This window comes from Chanos chanos, chromosome 15 (assembly GCF_902362185.1).
Source record: "Chanos chanos chromosome 15, fChaCha1.1, whole genome shotgun sequence".
In the NCBI taxonomy this organism is placed as follows: Eukaryota; Metazoa; Chordata; class Actinopteri; order Gonorynchiformes; family Chanidae; genus Chanos; species Chanos chanos.
The window spans coordinates 1809591-1830129 of NC_044509.1; the positions used below are offsets into that span (position 1 = coordinate 1809591).

At 40.8% G+C, this 20539-nt stretch overlaps 1 protein-coding gene across 2 annotated transcripts in view; it reads left to right on the top strand.

The window, feature by feature from the left end:
* zbtb20 (zinc finger and BTB domain containing 20) overlaps window positions 1-6281 on the top strand; it is a 35636-nt gene extending 29355 nt beyond the window's left edge. Inside the window, exons 1-3 of one of the 2 annotated variants that reach the window (XM_030793098.1) lie at window positions 667-759; window positions 1065-2624; window positions 5715-6281. In XM_030793098.1, the coding sequence (XP_030648958.1) occupies window positions 1085-2624; window positions 5715-6262 (2088 nt within the window). In that variant the 5' untranslated portion in view covers window positions 667-759; window positions 1065-1084 and the 3' untranslated portion in view covers window positions 6263-6281. Of the gene's footprint in view, window positions 1-666; window positions 760-1064; window positions 2625-5714 lie in introns of those variants that run through there. The other variant, XM_030793097.1, reaches the window with a different exon arrangement.
* The last annotated feature ends 14258 nt before the right edge of the window (window positions 6282-20539 follow it).

Sequence of the window (20539 nt, forward strand, 5' to 3'; positions counted from 1 at the left end):
AAATGGTTTCAGAGACTTCCGCTGCGTGTAACACAAAGGCTGGAGTCTGAAGTCGACATTTTGTGCCCAGTTTGGCTGGATGTGTTTAGATTTCTCTGGTCCTCAGAGGGTGTCAGGCATACACAGAAAACAGCTCCAATCCAAGAGGGCTGACAGTCATCTGCAGCGAAAGAGAAAGGATTTTTCACGATACCATCATAGCTTGATTATTTATTTGGTTTTAATTTCTTTTTGATGTAAGTGAAAACACATGCTTCTTGTGAGAGCAAGCGTGAAATAAACTCAATATGGATTCACAGTAGCTCAACAGTGCCCTCTGTCTGCGTAAGGATGTAATGTTTCATAATGTTTCCAGCTCAAGTTTTACTTTTTAAAAAATGTTAAAGGCGTCTGCTTTAACTGAATTCCTCTGGCTTGAGTGTAGATTTGGGGAATGTCTCGTTCTGTTTGGCATAGGCTAATTTGATCGGTTTTAACTGGAGGGCAGAGTGCTCCATAGGTATTAGGAAATAGGTATTGGGAGTGACGGTGACTGGGAAGATTTGTACACGAGTGAGTGAAATAGTCACCACTGAGGTATTTTGTTATGGTTTCCTTATGTAACAACTCATAATGATATATGACATTTGCAATCAATGTGATAAAGAGTATTGTCCACAGGGCTGGATGAATGAGGTTTAAAAACACGGCTGAATCTTTTGACCTCCACTGCTGATCCGTCCAGCCCATGCTGGACACAACCTTGTACTCAGATTTTAGGTAAAGGAATATTTATATGGGAAAAATGTTCTTCACAGAGTTTAGCTGTTTAATGTCAGACTTGCATTCTGTGACCATTTCACGTGTATGACTTAACACAAAGTTATATCAACATGTCAATATAAAGTACATCAAATGTGAATGCCTGCTTTATCACAGTTTTGTCTTCCTTCTCTCTTTGTGTGTGTGTGCATAAATTTGCCCACCTTTGTGGATGTGTGTGTGCCTGTGTCTGTGTGCGTGTGCGTGTGCGTGTGCGCATGTCTGTGTACCTGTGTGTGTGGGTGTGTGTGTGATGTCCACAGGTGACATCAGTTGGAAGGGGATGACCGAGCGCATTCACAATATCAATCTCCACAACTTCAGCAATTCTGTACTTGAGACCCTCAATGAGCAGAGAAACCGCGGGCACTTCTGTGACGTGACCGTTCGGATCCATGGCAGCATGCTGCGTGCTCACCGGTGTGTGCTGGCGGCTGGGAGCCCTTTCTTTCAGGACAAGCTGCTCTTGGGCTACAGCGACATCGAGATTCCCTCCGTGGTCTCAGTGCAGTCCATTCAAAAGCTGATCGATTTCATGTACAGTGGCGTGCTGCGCGTCTCGCAGTCCGAAGCCTTGCAGATCCTCACCGCCGCCAGCATCCTGCAAATCAAAACTGTCATTGACGAATGCACACGCATTGTCTCACACAATGTCGGCATCGCCGCGCCGGGCGCCTACCCTGCCGCCCCGGGCGACTCCGGGCAGGACACCCCGCGGGGCACGCCGGAATCGGGCACGTCGGGGCCGAGCAGTGACGCTGAGTCGGGATACGTCCACGGAACGTCGCAGCAGGGACTGGAACGCACCTACCCCTCCCTCTACTCCTCGTACCCGGGTCTGGCGCTGCAGAACGGCACACGAGAACGGTCTCACTATGATGGCACCGGGGCGGACCCGGCCTGGATCACGCGGATCCACGAACGGTCGCAGCAGATGGAGCGATTCCTCACCACGTCGGAAACCACCCACTGCCGTAAGCAGCCGCGGCCTTCGCGCATACAGACGGGCGGCGTGAACATCAAGCAAGAGGCGGAAGATGAGTACAACTACGGACAGGAGGATTTTCGGGAGGACGCGGAGCAACCCGAGGGAGTGGAAAGCGAGCCCAAAGGTGAGAGCTTTGATTCGGGGGTCAGCTCCTCCATCGGCACCGAACCGGACGCCGCGGAACAGCAGTACGTGTCCAGCTTCGCCAGTCGAGACGGAATGGGCGACGGCCCGCAGGGCGAGGGCGGGACGCCTGTCCGGTCGATCGAGGTAAACGATTCGTCCCCGGAGCAGCTTGCAGAAGGGGGTGAGGATAGTAGCAGCGGCGGCGGCGGAGCCGGAAGTGGCGGCAACGGAAACAACAGCGCCTCCCAGAGCGGTGGAGGGGGAGAGCTCAGTCTGCTCCAGCCACCGCCGAACCCCATCACGCCCCAGTCTTTGCCTGGCAGTCAGCTCTACTTACGGCCGCCAGAACATCTCACCAGCAACCTCCGCCTGGCGCCCACGCTCACAGGAAACAGCCAGGTCATGAGCACTGCAGGGAGCACCTACCTGCCTTCCCTGTTTGCCCCTCAGCCTGCCAGCAACAGCAAAAACTACATCTTCAGCTTGCCTCAGTCTATTGGAGGCCAGCAGCCCCAGTTTGTGGCTGTCCCTCCCCCCAGCATGCCGCCGTTCCCCAGTGCACTGGCAGTGCCCGGGGGCGGAGGCCAGCAACAGCAAGCTGGAGGGGGTGGGGTCGGACAGAATGAGAAAAAACCCTATGAGTGCACTCTCTGCAGTAAGACCTTCACTGCCAAGCAGAACTACGTCAAACACATGTTTGTACACACCGGTGAGTACAAGAATACCTCAGAGTCCTACAGCTGATCCGATTGGTTAATGATACACAGCAAATGCTTTCGTTGGAGGGTTATACTCCTGATAAATTCTTCACAAGCTTCAGGTTCTATTTTTTTCGCATCTTAAAATAATTCAAAATATAAGCTTTAATTTCCCATGGTCGTGATAATGATTATGAGAGTAATTAAGATTCCCGTCTCTGCGCCATCCTTCAATTTAATAAAACAAAATGTAGAAATTAAGGATTATAGTTTTTATTCTATTGTTTCTGAACAACAAAGAAATTAAGTTCAGATAGCTTTGTAATTGTGTCACTGAAGTACGTACACGTGAATGTTGTTCGTAAGAAGACTCTCTTAGGGCACCTGAGGTAAGTTTCGACCAATAGCTGTTTTATTTTTTTTTTGCCGCGTCACGCCTGTACTGTCTGCCACGGTCTTCCATTATAAATGAGCTCCAGTGACCAGGCTGTGGGTTAGGGCTGCTCTTCTCTCTCTCACAGACTGTGTGAAAAATTACATGAAGGGGGGTGTGGATTGGGGGGGGGGGGGGGGGGGGGTTGGTACCATCTCCTGACCCAGTCCGCAGCACAGCGGTGGAGGACTTGTTGCTTGATTTCAGTTTTTCGGTCTTGATTCCAGTCTTTCGGTGCCATTGTCTTCTGAGTAAACTAACTGAGGTTACAGAGCATGTAACCTGATGGTAATAATTGATAGACGGTTCTGAGTTGTTTTGAAAGTGCTGCACCTATTCTGTAAGGGTGTATTAAGGCTACCCAGACATGTCTAGTGGACAGAGAGGCTTGCAGACTTCGCCGTTTATCTGTCGCAGGATCTATGGGAGTGCGGTACCGGAAATAATTAATTTGCATTCTTACCGCGATCTTTTGAGGTAGTTAAACCTGACTGATGCACTAATTGTAAGTTGCTTTGGTATAAAAGCCTCTGCTAAATGCCAAATTGTAAATTGTGTAAATTGTAGTGTGTCAGAGGCCGCTGGTAGTATTTTATTGCACTGATCAATCCTGTGCGATATTTAAAAGCATTAATATACTCGGTCATGCTGGAACTTTTGAATCAGCCGTTTATTAACTTGTTTTTATAATGAAAATCCCTCCGAGATGTAGCCCTTAGCAAGCTAGCCACCATGGATCCTTAAAAAAAAAGTCTCAGATTTTTGGAGCAGTTGCCTGTGCAGAACATGGTGGTCAAGGCAATGCAATACAATAGTTGCATGCATCGAGGAACTTCCGTGTGGCCTGCCAGAGTTCGCCTGTTGCTTGCTATTTCTCACAGGAAGTAGAAGAGCTTGAGCGCGGGAAGGGTGGCTCCGCCCACTCTTGCCAGCTCACTATGAGTCAAGTAGCAAGTGCTGACAGATCTCAAATCCAGAGTGGCCATGAGATTGACTTCTACATTGCAATTAAACAGGAGCAGAGCTGTAATTAAGGCCTTTTGACAGCCAGTTAGTCCTAATTAACAGTTATTAACGCAAGTACTCCATCACAGAAGTGGGCAAGCCACACTATATTAGACAGCAGATTGGCGGGGTGGGGTCAAGGTTTTTTTTTTACTTTTTTTTTCTTTTCCTTTTTTTTTTTTTCCTTATTATCATTATTCTCTGCATATCACAGTATTTAATTCTGGACAGACTGCAGAGACTCAGATAAGTTTCTAATAAGTGCAGTTAATTAGTGAAAGTGCTACGTTAATGCACTCTGACCTCATCTGGAGGACCAGGTGCCTGCCAGGGCTGGTAGTGGTTTTCCAGGAAAGATGGAATGAGAGAAAAAGATTGTCTCACCATGAGACCACACACAGCATTGTCCCTCAGTGCATCACACACACAAACAACCAGGTGAGAGTACATCACACAGTAATTGATATCTCCAAAACTATTAACTGAGTATGTCAGAGACTGAGAGGGGGGCCTGCATGCAATGTCGACACGGTCATAAACTGGTCAAAGCCACAGAAGATAAACACTCACTCGATCCACGGTCTTCATGGAACACGCGCTCAGAATATTCAGGGAAATCACCATGTACACCTTGGAACAGTCTGACATTGAGTGTCCAGGCTGATAGCAGCCAGCACAGGGCTTGTGTGAAATGGATGATGCTTTGTGAAAGACGCCCTCCTCACGGTTAATGAAAACGACTCTGGTCGACGACAGACGCGTTTCACGCGGAGGTGAAAGTACCGAGGGGTCATTCCGAAGTCCTGAGAATGTCAGGCATCGTTATAGCTTGCCGACCTCAGACTTTGACCCCAAACTCGCAATCAAATCTGTTGCTATAGTTGGATTTCATGGGCTTAAGTTGTAATGATATTGCGCAAACATGCGATCGGATGTGAGTGGTGGATCCACATGCCTGGTTGGGCTATGCAGAGACTGTTTTCACTGGCTTTGATTGGCAGATGGAAAGCCATGTGACGGAGCAGATGAATTGATAAAGTGAGTTTTTATTTGAGTGTAAAGTCCTCAGAGGTCTCCATGGTGATGCAGATGTTTGTCTGAAGGAGGATTTGAGGAATGCCACTGTGTTCTGGAACGCCCTGATTTATGTCAAAGAGCACTCTAAAAATGTGATGTGCATCTTTTCTTTCTCTCTTTCTTTCTTTCTTTTTCTCTGTCTCTCTCTCTCTGGTTTTTGTGGATTGTGTATATAAGGAAGGCATTTAGCCATGGTGACCTTTGACCCCGACCTTTAAAAGACGACTGAGTGTTAGTTCCGGTTAACGTGTCTTAGACCCTTTTTTGAGTTTTTCATATTTAGCATGCATCTTGTATAATGTTAGTTTGATAAATGTGTCGTTATGATCTGAGAGGACGGTATTAGTTTTGGTAAATCTGCGTCTGACAGGACAGAGTAATAAGTCGGCTTCTCACTGACCAACGTTAGGTTAATGGATATATATGTGTATACGCTTGTGAGTGAGTTGAGTGTGTGTGTGTGTGTGTGTGTGTGTGTGTTTGTGTGTTTGTGTGTGTGTGTTGTGACAGATGCATGTCTCTTCCTTATGTCCAGTAATGATCATGCCCTCTGTGTGTGTGTGTATGTGTGTGTTTGTGTTTGCAGGTGAGAAGCCACATCAGTGCAGTATCTGCTGGCGTTCGTTCTCACTGAAGGATTACCTGATCAAACACATGGTCACACACACGGGCGTGCGCGCCTACCAATGCAGCATCTGCAACAAACGCTTCACCCAGAAGAGCTCCCTCAACGTGCACATGCGCCTCCACCGTGGAGAGAAGTCCTACGAGTGTTACATCTGTAAGAAGAAATTCTCCCACAAAACCCTGCTCGAGAGGCACATGGCGCTTCACAGCACGGGCGGGGGTGTCACGGGCGTGACCGGGGCGGCGGGAGGAGCCGGTCCCGTCTCCATCCCCGTTCCCATGGCGGTACCGGAGCCCGGCGCGGGCGTGGTGGCGTTGGCCATGCCGGTGGGTGGGGGCGGAGCCGGCGTAGGAGGAGGAGTCGGAGTAGGGGGCACGGGAGTGGGCGTGGCCGCGGAAGCCAGCTGCCAGGAAGGGACCACCTACGTGTGCTCTGTCTGCCCAGCCAAGTTCGACCAAATCGAGCACTTCAACGACCACATGCGTATGCATGTCTCCGACGGATAAGTACAAATGAAAAAAAAAAAACTTCTTTTGAACAAAAAAGAATGAAATGATAAAAGAAAATGGCACTAGATTTTTTTTTCTTTATTTTGGGGCATGAAGAGTAATGGGTGTAGACACTGGCACATTAGCTTTCCCAGAAAAAAAGTTGTTGTTTTTTTTTTGTTTTGTTTTTTTTGTCATTGTTATTCTCAAAGAATACAAAAACTAGACGGTGGCCTTAAGGCTGTGTAGTTGGACATTGATCCACTGGTTGGATCCATACTACTGGCCTCTAAACGTATGCTTTCCTCAAATACTGATTTCATGTTGAACACTACCGAAAGGCCTGCGAAAGAAAACACACACACACACGTGCGCACGCGCGCACACACACACACACACATACACATACACACATACACATACACAGATACACACACGTGCACACACACACACACACACACACACGTGCGCACGCGCGCACATACACACATATACGCACACATACACATACACAGATACACACATATATATGTATACATATATATATGTGTTTACACATACACTTACGTACATGCACAAAAACACACATACACACAAAAACAGGCTCTCACACCACCTAGGAGCCTCACATACACTTATCTACAGCATAGCTATTTGTATGTATATGTTTGTGTGTGCGTGCGTGTGTGCGTGTGCGAAAAAAAAAAAGAATTTAAAAAAAGAAACAAACATTGCCGTGAAATTTTGAAACCTGTCGATGTTTTTCCCATATAGACCGTTATTGGACCCTATAAGCGTCCAAGCTTACTGTGGTATAATTTAAAAAAAAAAAAAACACAAAACAGCTAAGAGCCTCTAGCTTGGGCTTTCAATCCATTCTAAATTAATGATGGACACAAGTTTGCCTTTCTATATAGGATAAGAAAAGGAGAGTTATTACTTTGACACTGGGTTTCTATTTATTATTACCGTATTGAGGGATTGCAATGCAGCTGTTCAAGGTACAAGTCCATTTTTAATAACTGTACTGAAATATGACTTGCCATGAGTGGGTTGAAGAATGATTATTATGTTTTGTTTTTGTTTTTTTTGTTTTTTTTTTCCTTTCTCGCTCCACCTTTTGATGGTTCAGGTCAAGTTTACGAAACAAGAATTTGTTTATAAATGACAGTATTCAAGCAAAAACGTGAGGTCGTTCAAGAATTTATTTTATTTGCGTAAAAATCACTGCCACTGATTCCTTAGAGGAGACTGTTATTTGAACTCTTCCACTTCAAAAGAAAAGAGAGATAAAAAAAAAAAAGAAAAGAAATCAAAGTGTTCTCTTTTTTTTTTTTTTAATTTGATCAATCCACAAATTTCTTTGGTTCCATTATTGCTCTATCTAAAGGATCTTGGCGTTTGCAGTAACGGCAGGCTTGGTTTACACAGACCAGCTCTGTGTCCGGTTTGATTGCTGCTCCTCACAAACTTGCTCCAGACTGTTATCAGCTGCAGATTCCAACAAGATGTGTTGATATCTCTATGATTATTGTTTCTTGGAAAATGTTTAGCTAGCTGGACGCTGATGACGGCTAAGGACTGGATTTGATCTTGAACGATTTAGTAAACTGGACAGAAATAACCTCCTAAAGCCTAAAATCTCTGCGTTTCCTGCCCGGATGGCATGACTCAGCTTTTGGTCAGTTGGGGGGCGAATGAAATGCACTACTTCTGATATTTAAGCGCCACCTGGTGGCCAAACAGCGACTTGTGTTTTTCACCTGACAGGAAACGCAGACAGTACAAGAGGGACACAAGGCAAAAGAAAGACCCACTGAAGCACAATAAAATAAAAACCCGGTCAACTTCAATCTTTTCAATATACCACAGCTTACAAGATAGACTCTCCAGACAATAAGAGACATTCCCAGTTTCACGGATAACCAGACATTACGTGTGTTGAGTAGCTTCGGGAGTGAGATGTGAGGGTTGTAATTTAAATGTCACGTCAATCAAAAACAAAAAAAAGGCTCTGCGTTAATATTTGGCTTTGGTGTTTATGTATTGCATCTGAAATTAGTCATCTGCCTGCAACTGCAATCTGAATATTTTTGCTCATTTCTTGGAGTAGATACACCTTTTGTAGTTAGAACAGAGAAAGAAAAATCATACAAAACCGCAATTAGTTTTTTTGTTTGTTTTTTTTCCTTTTTGGAATTTAGTCTAAAAATAATAAGTTGTAGATTATGGAAAAAAAAAAACAGTGCTACTTTGCACATTTACTTCAAACGCCTGCTCTTAATGTTGAATTGTTTTACTTAAGAAATGAAATTCTATGATTTTCTTTTTTTTTTTTTTTTTGTTGTTGTTTTTAAAGGAAATATCTTTCTTAAAAGCTTGATAAGAGGACTGCATTGTTTTCTTGCATATATGTTGCACTGCTTAAACCAATAAGTGCACTACTGTTACCAGAGATGTTCTAGTTTTTAGAGGAAAAAAAAAAAGAATCATTTTTTTAAATCTAATGTTTGGTTCTAGAATTCACTTGTGTTGGAGTAGCTTTGTTCCATTATTTTCTTTCTTTTTTTTGGTAAGATGATTAAATGTTTCTTGGCTTTTGTTATTGCTTGCTTATGTATGTATTTACTTGTGCTGTGTTTGTGCAAGCATTTGTTTTTATTTAAATCCGAACCATTGTGTGAGCGTGTCCCTACTTTTTACCAATTTTTTTTTCTATATTTTTTCTCTCTCTCTCCTGAAAGCCTTCCCCTTCTCTCCCTTGAGCAGTTATTGGTGTTTCATATACATCTGGAGCAGATGCTGTTTTTGTTTCCGTACAGAGAGCATTCATACCAAACTAAATCCGAAAGGACACAAAAAAAAAATAGAAAATGAAAAAAAAATACGATATACATATGTTTTGTAGTGTGCGTGCTTGGACATATGACATGCATTTAGTTTGTTTGTTTGTTTGTTTGTTAGTTAGTCAGTTAGTTAGTTTGTTTGTTTGTTTGTTTGCGTTTGTACTGGGAGGAAGGTTGTGACAGCTCTTTAGTGCTATGAGTGTTCTATACTATGTGATGCCTGATTTGTTGGGCTTCCTTTGCAATATGCAGTGCAGGTACTATATACCACAGCAGCAGAGTGTGTGTGTGTGTGTATGCGTGCATGTGTGTGTGTGTGTTAGAGAGAGTGTGCATGTGTGAGAGAGACAAAAAGAAAGAATGTGTGTGTGTGTGTGTGTGTGTGTGTGTGCTTGGTGGATTGTGAGTACATTTGTGATGCATATTAACTGAGAATTTCACAGGAACAATCATCAGCACCTCCCCCTTTAGCCTTCTCACCTATCCTTCTCCCCCAAGCCCCCCACCCCCAACACACACATACACACACACACACACACACGGCCCAAACGAAGACGCTATTTTATATCTTTGCTATTGTCAGCTCCAGCTGAATTGTGATAGCTGTAACCATAGCTGTTTTTTTGAATAATGAATGACAGCTGGCTGATAGCAGAGCCTGTGGAAGCTCTTCTCAGCCTCTCATGCCTCCTGTCTGCTCTCTGCTCTTAGTGGTTCTGTCGATTTTTGTGGATCAATATTCTACAAGATTAGGAAAAAAAAAACTGTTGGTGAATTAGATGTGTTCACATGCTATTGGTAGCATTGTGTGTGATTGTACCTGCTAAAGTTTAGGGTGTGCATTTGTGGGCTGTGTTTATGGTTTGGAGGGTTCTAATTGGGTATGAGTGATTGTTGGTGCACTGAGGTCTTCTGTCGGCTGTATCTGGTAGCTTAGCGACATTGCTGTTGTCACAGACGTGATGTTAGTGCTGCTGATTTAGTATAGGTGTACGGTTTGGAGTTTTCTGAATCGGTGTTGCAAAACAGCCATCCGGATTTCTGCTGTCCGCTGTGGAAAGACTAATAATTCACGTGTGACACATTCAGACTTCATGAGATGTTTTTTCTCTTTGAGAAGACTGTGTCATTAGTGTCATTTGTTTGCTGTTAAACGAAGGAAAAATGTTGAATTCATGCCAAAAGAAAGCTAACATTGGACCTGTGTGTTTGGGTTTCTTTTGTGTGCAGTAAAACAAAAGTTTCAGGCAAGCAGATAACACAAACAGGGTTGTCAGTACATTTGATCCATAATTCATCAAATAATAAAATTAATAGCTATCAAAATTTAAAATATTTCAATTCTGGTATTTGAAATCTTGCTGTCATTATTTTTAATCAAAAAGATCAAATTTTCTGCCCAGTTGAACTGATTGGACTCAAAAGGGCTTTTTTTTTTCTTTTTTTTTTTTTTTTTGCCGTTGTTGTTTTGTTTCTTGGTTGACGAGACTACCACAGATCTGGATGCAGAAACATGTACAGACTTACCACAGCAGAGCTAGTGAGGTTTCAAATCAATACTGCTTCCAAATAGTTGGTTTTGTGAAATATATTGTTCAAAAAAACAACAACGACAGTGACACAACTACACAAAGCATCGGCCAACGTGGCTGTGTCCTTCAAAAAGCCTTAATGACGTTTTTTTTTTTTTCCTCTTTTTTTTTTAATATCTACCAAATGCACTATTGACTGTAAAAGGTGCTTCTCCAATATTTCTCACAAAGATCTATGTTCCTGATACTGGAGGGGAGACAGATATGGCATCAGAGAAGCCAATACAATGCAATACAGTATTGGGCCCTGATCCTGTGTGGAGATTTCTACTGTCCTCTGCCTCTCAGTGTGTCATGCAGACTTCACGTGGCCGTGTTTTAATAATAATAATGATAAAAAAAAAAAAAAGGCTCCGCGTGCAGCCGATGCTCACATACCTGTCGTCTCACTGTACACGTGGGCACCATTTTGGTTATTGTAAGGACAACAAACCACATAATCATTGCATCCGGCTCCATTTACTTTTCCTGTCTCTGTGTATGCGTCCATGTTTGAGTACTATAAAGGCTTTGTGCCGAAATCGACGTGACTCTTTACTTCTTTATGTGAAAAAAAGAAAAACAAACAAACAAAAAAAAAAGAAAAGAAAAAAAAAAGAAAGAAAAAAAATCCAAAAAAAAAAAACGTGATATCGTTCACCTTCTGTTTATGTTAAACCAAAATTGTGTAGCTTTGTGACTTTGTACAGTTTAAAAATGGTGTGAATTTAAGACCCACTTCAAATGCTTCATAGATAAATATTGCGTCTATTTACAAGTCTTTTTCTTGGGCAACAATAACTTTTCTGATTATGCTTTCAGTTCATAGTTTAGTTTCTCAAAACTGGTATGTCATTTTTTCATTATACACAGTATATTTACAGGACATTAGTGTAGAAGTAGGTTTTAGTTTAGTTTCTGTATAGGTGCATCAAATGGTCATTTCAGTTTGTTTTTTTTTTCCGGTTTTAATGTACTTCCTCGTGTGCAGTACACATACAGGATTGTCTTTACTTTCACAGTCAGTTTATAACACATGATTGAGTCGGTTCTCTGCTCGTTTGGGATCTGGTACTCCTTCCTCCATTTTTCTCAGCCTGGAAAAGCTTTGGAGTTATTTGGCGTTATGTATCGTTCACATCTCTCGCTGGTAGTTTGTGGGCACATGAAAGAACCGCCGATGAAACGACACCACAGTCAAGACTTGGGGGGGGGGGGTGGGGGGGGTGGGGGTAGGGGTGCTTCAACCTGCTCCCACCTGAGTCAGTCGTCATAGGAATGGCTTCAACTACAGCTTTCTTGCAACAGTTTGATTTGACAAGGCTAATCTTATCTATAAAGATATGGAAGAATTTGCCTGTCTTTTTTAATTCTTATCCATCTGGTTCTCGGTATATGCTGTAAAATTAGTTAGTTATTGAGATTTGAGTTTCCTATAGGTTTTTTTTTCTTTCTGCTGCTACAGATTGTCTTATTGCACTCTTCTCCCCATTTCAGTCATGCTTTTGATTCTCGTGAATTGATGTTTGACCTTTTTTGTGGCTTTTGAACAAGAGTTTAATTTCGTCTCCACACTAGAAAATATGACACATCTTCACAAACACCCTCGACATTAATGCCTGAAAGCAGAAAAAATATTGCTACACTCTGTGGAAGAAAACAGTCAAAGAAAATAATTTTACAATCAAGTGCCTATTTGTGCAGCTTCATACATAATAAAGATCAAACTATAACTGTCAATTTTCACTGATTTTCCAAATGTTTTGTCATAAAACAGCAACATAATAATAATAATAATAATAATAATAATAATAATAATAATAATAATAATGGCTTTTACTGTATAGTCATAAAATATTAAGATTATCTTTAAAGTCCTTTCTAGCAAATTATCACTGCCTAAAACAAATACCATCCATGTTTCTGTGAAGCAAGTATAAAGTCTACCAGCAATAATAGAAACGTAGAAACACTGGCATTGCCTTGTACCACTAACGGAGCAGGAGTATGGGTGAAATACCACTCTGTCCCTGAAAATCACCAAAAGATTCACACACACACACACACACACACACACAGCCACACACATCTGTGCTTCTACACACTCTCCTAATCCCTTCACCCAAAACACAAAGTTATCGCATGAAAGTCTGATATTTTTCTTTCAAAATTAACAAAACGAAGCATTGTGTCTGCTGTTTCTCTGTCCAGTGTAATAGCAAGAGACGGCTGTGAATATTCTGGGTTCTGTTTTGTTTGTTTGTTTGTTTGTTTGTTTTGTATGAGTAGAATGACTGTGCCGTGTCACTGCATGTCAGCTATATTTCCACAAATTCCACAGCTTGTAATGTAGTATTCAATCCAAAGACAATGGTTAAAACACACACACACACACACACACTATATTTATGACTACAGAATTTCTTTTCTCCACACAGTTTAATAATATGCATATTCTACTGTCTATACAATATACAGATTTTAGCAGGTGAAATCAGATATATGTGGTATTGAATCAGCAACCTTCGTCTTTTCTCACTTAACAAAACAGCACAGAATTCTATAAACCGCATACAGATATTTATTAAACATAGATACAGATTTTACAGAGATTTCTCTTTAAGTACATGACAAGGCATATTTTACTTTAAAAAAAAAAAGGAGTTAAATAAGGTGGACTTCGTGGATGTCATAGTCTCATAACCTCATAATCCGTTTCTAGAAAGATTCAGATTCAGTAGCGTGGCCGTGGTTGTGCTCGTGATCGGGCTTGTGTCGGTGATAGTTGCAAAAGATTGTCTTCACATGAGTTGCACAGTTGGAAGAGGAGAGAATTATGTTCTTTTTATTGTCTGTTGTTCTCAATTCATAGCTCTGTTTCCTTCGGGGCGTTCTTTGTCCTTTTTTTGGGGGGTGGGGGGTGTGGTACTCTTGCATTGCCCCTTGGTATCCTAAGCAATTTGTTCAGCCATTTTGGGTCTAACATAAATTGGGATTACTCTGCCACGTTCGTCCGACGTTTTGGAATATTTTTGTTTGGTAAGATGCCGTATACACCTCCAGTTTCTTTTGACCTTTACATCGTACCGCTGAACTAAAAGAATTCTCACACTCCCCCGCCTGACCGGAAAAAAAAAAGAGTAACACAAGTTTGAACATGACATTTGTTCGAAAGAACAGGATTTCACCATAGTGCATCCAGCTGTCATTTTTCTCTTTACTGATGGACCAAAACAAAACAAGTTCACCAAACAGGCTCGGGCATACGAGTAGTTTGGTTGGAAATTCTTCATCATCAAATATAGAAAGAAAAAAAAAAAAGAAAGAAAGAAAGGAAGAATAAAGCCTTCAGCCAACAGTATGGTCTAGTGACAGAGAAAGAGATTAAGACAGACAGTTGACTGTTGGAACAGCGTGTACCTTTTTGGTATTCTGGTTATGCCAGAAATGCCTGCGTTGTTAGATACCCTGCAGCGCAGAGAGAACAACCTCTGGCACAAACTCCAACTATATGCACAAGGGAAAAAAAAATGTATCGCTTTGTGATTTGGCAATTGTAGGAATGTTGCTCTAATGGTGCGCACAATTTGTTCTTTTTTTGTTTGTTTTCACATACCGTAGTGTTGGAAACATGGTGCTTTTTTTTTTTTTTAAATTTTGGTTAATGTATGGAGAACACTCTTTTGGTTGAGTTTTGTTTGAGGGTTGCGTGCCAAACCACAGGTAATGTGGTGCCGTTTCTTGTTGGTTAACTTTGGTCCTGGACTTGCCTTGGCTCATCCTTTCCAGTTTACCGTTCTTACCGACACGCTTCCCTCGATCTCGTCGATCATTCTGGTAAAGCCAGTCCGAGTCGCTCTGCTCATAATTTTATTCAAATAGGAAGACAATGCCACGACTACACCCTGCCTTTCGCTAAAGCTCAGTATATATTTGAGAGGATATATATATATATATATATGTCTGTACTTTCATCAGTACAGTTATTAGTCGTATTACTTTGATTGAAGTATCATTATCATAATTATTATAATTACTAACCAGTACACTGAGCTCAATAGGAGTCTGTGTGTTAAATTCACTCTCTCGTTTGGCTGGCAGTGTGTCTTCTCACAGAGCCATTTCAAATTTTTACAGCCTATTGCTTACAGAACGACCTGGACACAAATAAATTTAATCACACTTCCCAAAGTAATATATTACACGATATAGGATTTTGTTTATGGTTACTAGCGCGTTATGGGTTCTGTTGAACATATATAAGAAAAAATCAATTTGGTGCGAGCATTGTTACCCAGAAATCAGTATTGTAATTTGTATGATGATCTTTAAAATGCAGCTATTTTGGTTTTTGCACAAATAAGATTTTTCCCCCCGATGCTAAGTCTCTCAAACACATACCTGAAAGATATTTGTGGCCCAATAAATGAGCCAAACCACATTCCCCCTCTCCACCCAAAACATTCCCGAGACAAACACTCATTTTCCCACACAATTCACTCACACACCCCATGTAACTTAGTCACACATTTATTCTAAAGGGCCATGTGCCCATTACATTATGAAGTCATTGATTTTGATTCGTTCGCTTATTGGTCCGCGCTCCAGAACGTAGGTGTCCTGACCAAAGGTTACGGCAGGTGTTTGACTGAAGACGGGAGTTGGCAGAGATTAGTGAAGTAATGTCAGGTTTGTGTTGGCATTGTCAGTTCTGTTTACTGTAGATCTGTGGTCATGTCCCATATGTCATAACGAGAAGGTCTTCATAAACACCATAGAATGGAAAAAGCCAAATTAGACAAGGTGTTCCTGTGAGTCTCCCTTAGCTAGCTGATCGTTCTGTAGAGTTTTCCCGGCCTGTCTCTGTGTAAAATGTGTTGACATTCGGCATATTGTTTTTGTGATCCAGCCAATCCAGTGTGCACTGTCTGAATTTCAGAGAAGAATTCACAGAGTCAACTGAAGATTCAGCCAATAATTAACGGCAGAGTAGCCTAACTCCTGATAGATTTTTAAGCTGCCATTTTAATTGTAAAATTCAGGATTCTGTGTGTCACTTCTATTGATTGATGTCATTCTGTTCCAGGCATTCTGTATGTTGCCTTTCTCTCTCTTATTCTAGACTGTAATGCTGATTAAATGAAGCAAAATTGTCCTTTGAACCTTTCAGAATGAATTGCCAGAAAAGCTGGTAGCTCTGGTGATCACTTCATTTATTAAAAGATATTTGGTTTTGTACTTTAAAAAGTCTGATACTGTTGTCTCCATAGAAATGTGATTCATGTTAAGGTATTTTTTGACAGTTTTTCCCAGTTATGGGAGCAGAGAAGAAAACAAAACTTTTATACTTTGTTTCAAGAAAATATACTAATTGTCTCGCCCCAGTGCATTGAGGATACCTATGACTTTGATTAGTTAAATTGAATCACATATCTGCTTTCACCTGACATTATCAAAATATATTTCTAGCGTGATATACTGTTTTTCATATACTTTTCCATGTAAATGAATACCGTTGTAACTGCCTATATGTCCCCCCCAGTGCGCATACCTTTAAATAATATGCAGATAAATTATTGGGAATTTGTAGTTGAGAACTGCTGGTGAGCACCACCAGATTATGCCTCCCCGAGAATGCCAGTCTACTGCCATCAGTCAGACCCCAAAGGTCACCCTTAACCAAGCTTTCTATGTAGCATGCTGAAAGGTCATGACAATAGATTGCCTTCAGGCATTGAGTAGGCCTTTCAAGGCACTCATTTGGCCTCCAAATAACATCTATGTCTATATATGGAAAAAGAACAACCTGCACTGTGTAAACCTTTGGGACATTTCAGTCAGCGCCATGTTGGTTTTTAGGGGATGGTTCGTTTGCCTGTGTCTTGACGCGCTGCCCCTGATGCTGATGCTTACACTAATGCTGAAGGTACTAGACTCCTGTGACAGTCAGCGAGGCTATGAAATCATATGGAGCTTCCAGTGAAGTACAACATGTACATGTGTGTTTCATTGTTTGAGCTTGCCCGCCCCTGTGCGGGCCATAGCGGTCTAGCCGTAGACAAGCTGGAGTCTATTGAAGTGTTGAGCAGGTGGAACTTGTCCTTGTAAACACCAAAGAATGATCCTATCTCTGTGTCTAGATTCCAAGCAGAAATATCGACGTGGTTTTTTTGGCTGGCGTGCCACGTGAAACGTGTTTTGGCTTAAACTGAGTTGTGCTTTTAGGCATTAATAACAGAACACATGCAAATTCAGAATTTGACTGATGCTACAATAACACTATTAGTTGAACATTGCTCAAGTGTTGTGTTCATTTATTATTTGTAGACCAAAATAGTTTTTGTTTGTTTTTTAAAAGGAATACCTTAAAACAATTACAACACACAATCGGTAGTTATAATGCTAAAGTATTGCATGTCATAACATGTATTAAGACTAAATGATCATTCTTCTTTTAAAATAGATCTTTTTTCTTTTGAAAAAGAACATTTTTTTCTTTATAATTTTTTGAAGTAATTTGAAAATAGAGTAGATTAGCAGCTTAAAGTATAATCTTTGTAAAACACAAGCTCAGCAAACTGATTCTGCCCTCCTTAAAGCATACCCGTCGTGCGGTTTTAATTTTTTGGCTATGTCCTGTTTTGGATTTGAATTTGAATTTTTTGACAGTTGAATTCATGATGAGGCGTGGCTAACTTCAAAACGAGCACTTGTTCTCGGACAAAAAGAAAAAAATGCACTGGATCGGTTGTAGACATGAACTAAATTAACTTACCATGTGTCATTGATTTGTTTTTTTCCTTGAATGTCATCGTGAAGTCCTATTTTTAAACTATTACAGTTTTGCCTCTTCATCGTGGTGGAGAGGTTTTATAGAAAATTTATTTCTTCTTGATAAAATCAAATGGACCAAGCCGTTTTTTTTGTCGTGTTTGCACATAGTAATTCATGATCCGTTCTTGCAGTGTATTGATACTATCATTGATCTCATGTGATGAAAGTGAACTAGCAGCTCCCTTTCCCAAGGCAAGGAATCACATCCCTTCATTACCCACAATTCAACACTTTTTTTCAAATTGAAAATCTAGTGCCTACGTCAGTATAAAATCTATCAAAATGTCAATATAAGATTTCAGCATTACAGTTTTTCGGATCCATACGCTCACTGAGTCTCACGGTGAAATTCTGGCAAAAACACATAACGCGTAGGGCATGTTCCTTGATAATAGGTTTGCATCATCATTTCGGACCAAATTTCCTATTTTGTTTTGTCATGTACACAGCATGGTCATTTAAGGATTACCACATCTATTGTAAATATTTGGATGGAACTCTTCATATCCAGGCAGAATGCAACCCCTTGGCAAGTAGAAAAGGCAATGTTAGGATGGACTCGTTTAGAATTTACGTAGCTTACTTGGGTTAGATATTTGTCCTAGTATGGTGACATACACTATGAAAGACATCGTAACTGCGCACTGCCACGTGTGGGACCACGCCCGTTTCTCAGTGTAAAGTACACTCCAGTACTGTCAATGCGAGATACCTGGACGTCTCACCAATCAGGGCAGTCGATGTGAAAATGGTTTTTTTGCAAAGCTTTCTGTTGTTTCCACTGTAATTCTATAACCTATAGCCATATCGTATACATATTTATGGAAAATACCATTTATTTAAACGCGTAGAGTGCTCTGGTTTCATATTTTCTCATGTTTTATTATCTCCCTGATCAAACTGTTAATGGTTTATATCCATTATACAATAACTATAGAGAACTGGGCAGAGGTGGAGCTGTTGTAGTAAAGGTATTTTAACATCATTCAGCAACTAAGCAACCCTAACTTATATGCTGCAGTAATGTTTTCTGTCTTTCTTTTCTTTCTTTTTTTTTGTGTTCTTTTTGTGCTCTAAGTTGTTTTGTCTTTTTTATTATTGTTATGAAAAAAAATTCTTTGCATTTATGATGACTGCTGTTTTGAGATAGGTAATAAGGGTTTTTTTTTAAATTGTATGTACAAGGCTGTTTTATACTTTGACTTGTCAAACACTGGACTGGAGTGAGTTTTCCTATGTTTCAAAGTTGAGTAATATCATTGGTGAGACACGAACAAGCAGCACAGCATACAGCTATTTCACACCCATTACACGACAAATGTAACAGCTTCATCCATCCTGGTAATGTCAAGGACACTGCCAAACCACGCCAATTACCCTGTGATATTTTTTGGGGGGGGGGGGGGGTAACAAACTTGAATGGATTTTTTTTCTTCTGTACCAAACATCTTTGTTAGAATATACGCTTTCAGTTCATTTTCACATAACTGAAAGTTTTTCGTCTTTCAGTCGTTAATGTTATTAAACAAAAAAAAAGAAAGAAAGAAAGGCACAATCTGCCACTAAAACAATCAAAGATTGAATTAAACATTTCAGTGGTATGCTGAACTCCCTCTTAGAAAAGACTGTTTTGCTAAAATAATGGTATAATAAAATGTCCAAAGGGAAACCACTTAATAGCAATTAAACAATTGAAAAGAAACCACTAGGTATAGAAATCGTTGTCTCACTTTTGACAACCAGATACCATGGTTGATCTTTGTCGCAATCCTCTTCGACACAAAGCAGACTACCACTTCTCAAAACTGAAAAGAGATTTGCACTAAAATCATTTTGGTCTTCTTTAATAAAAAAGCAATATGACATAGAACAATTGACACATTCTGAAAACAACAGTACAGTCGAGAAAGTCGAGAAACAATGAAAGCTGTCTGTGCGCTGGCAACATGCTATGTATTAAAAAAAAAAGAAAAAAAAAGATATTTAAGAGGATTCTTTTCACGATTTCTCTGTAAAGGTACAGAACAGAAGATGTGCTGTGTCCTCAAGGCGCAGGCTAAACTTGGACATATATGCTGTTTAAAGGAAATGACTTAGTGGAAAGGTCCAAGTCTTAGGCGCATAAATATTGTACTTCCTGTTTCCTCTCGTCATTGTTTTGGACAAATGTATAAGTGCTCTCACAAGCCCTGAGGGGGGAGGGGGGAGGGGGGAGGTAATGTGGCTAAGATCCCACAGGCCGTCCCAGAAACATGCCGCCATTTTGTGATGGTTTTTGAAAACAAATAAAACATGACTCTGAAGAAGATCGATTCGGGCTGATTGTCTGTTGATATGATGCTCTCTGTACATGCTGCCAACGTGGAAAAATAAAAGCCTGTTTCTATTGGTCAAAATTCCTTCTTGCTTTTCATGATTTTTTTCCGCCCCTCTCTTTTGCTTTCTAACAAAACATAAAACATTTTTTTAATCTCCGAAATGGCTGACATGTTTCTGGGGCACAGCTTAAAAAAAAAAAAAGATACCTTTAAAAAAACGAAACAAAACATGGGCGTGTTCTGTCTTAAGCACGATTATCAATAGGGAAGACTCTTTTCCATTTTTTACATGTGTGATGATCCAGAAGTCGAACATCCAGAATATCTGTCCACACAAATACATTTGTATCCATAGTTACTCATAAAGGACAGCGAAAGGCTAGAGACACGGCGATCATTTTTTGTCAACGTTGTTTTCTTTATGGGTCATTATAAACTGATCAATAATGGATGATAGCAATCAGAATAGTGATGGTTTTTTTTATTTGAGTTTTGGAGATAGTGGCTTTCCTGTTGTTACCGCTTTGTGGTGTTGTTGAAAGATGTTGCAGTTTGTCAAAATCCGTTGTGTGTTAGAGGAAGTATGAGTACGTGCCTTCCATGTAATCTCCTTGGTGAAGCTTGTTATTATGGAGAAGCTGAGGCCAGCCAATTGTGTTTGCACTAAAAACCAAATTGCTTTTGTGATGTAGGTGAATTAAGCAAGCTTGTTGCGTCACTTTAAAC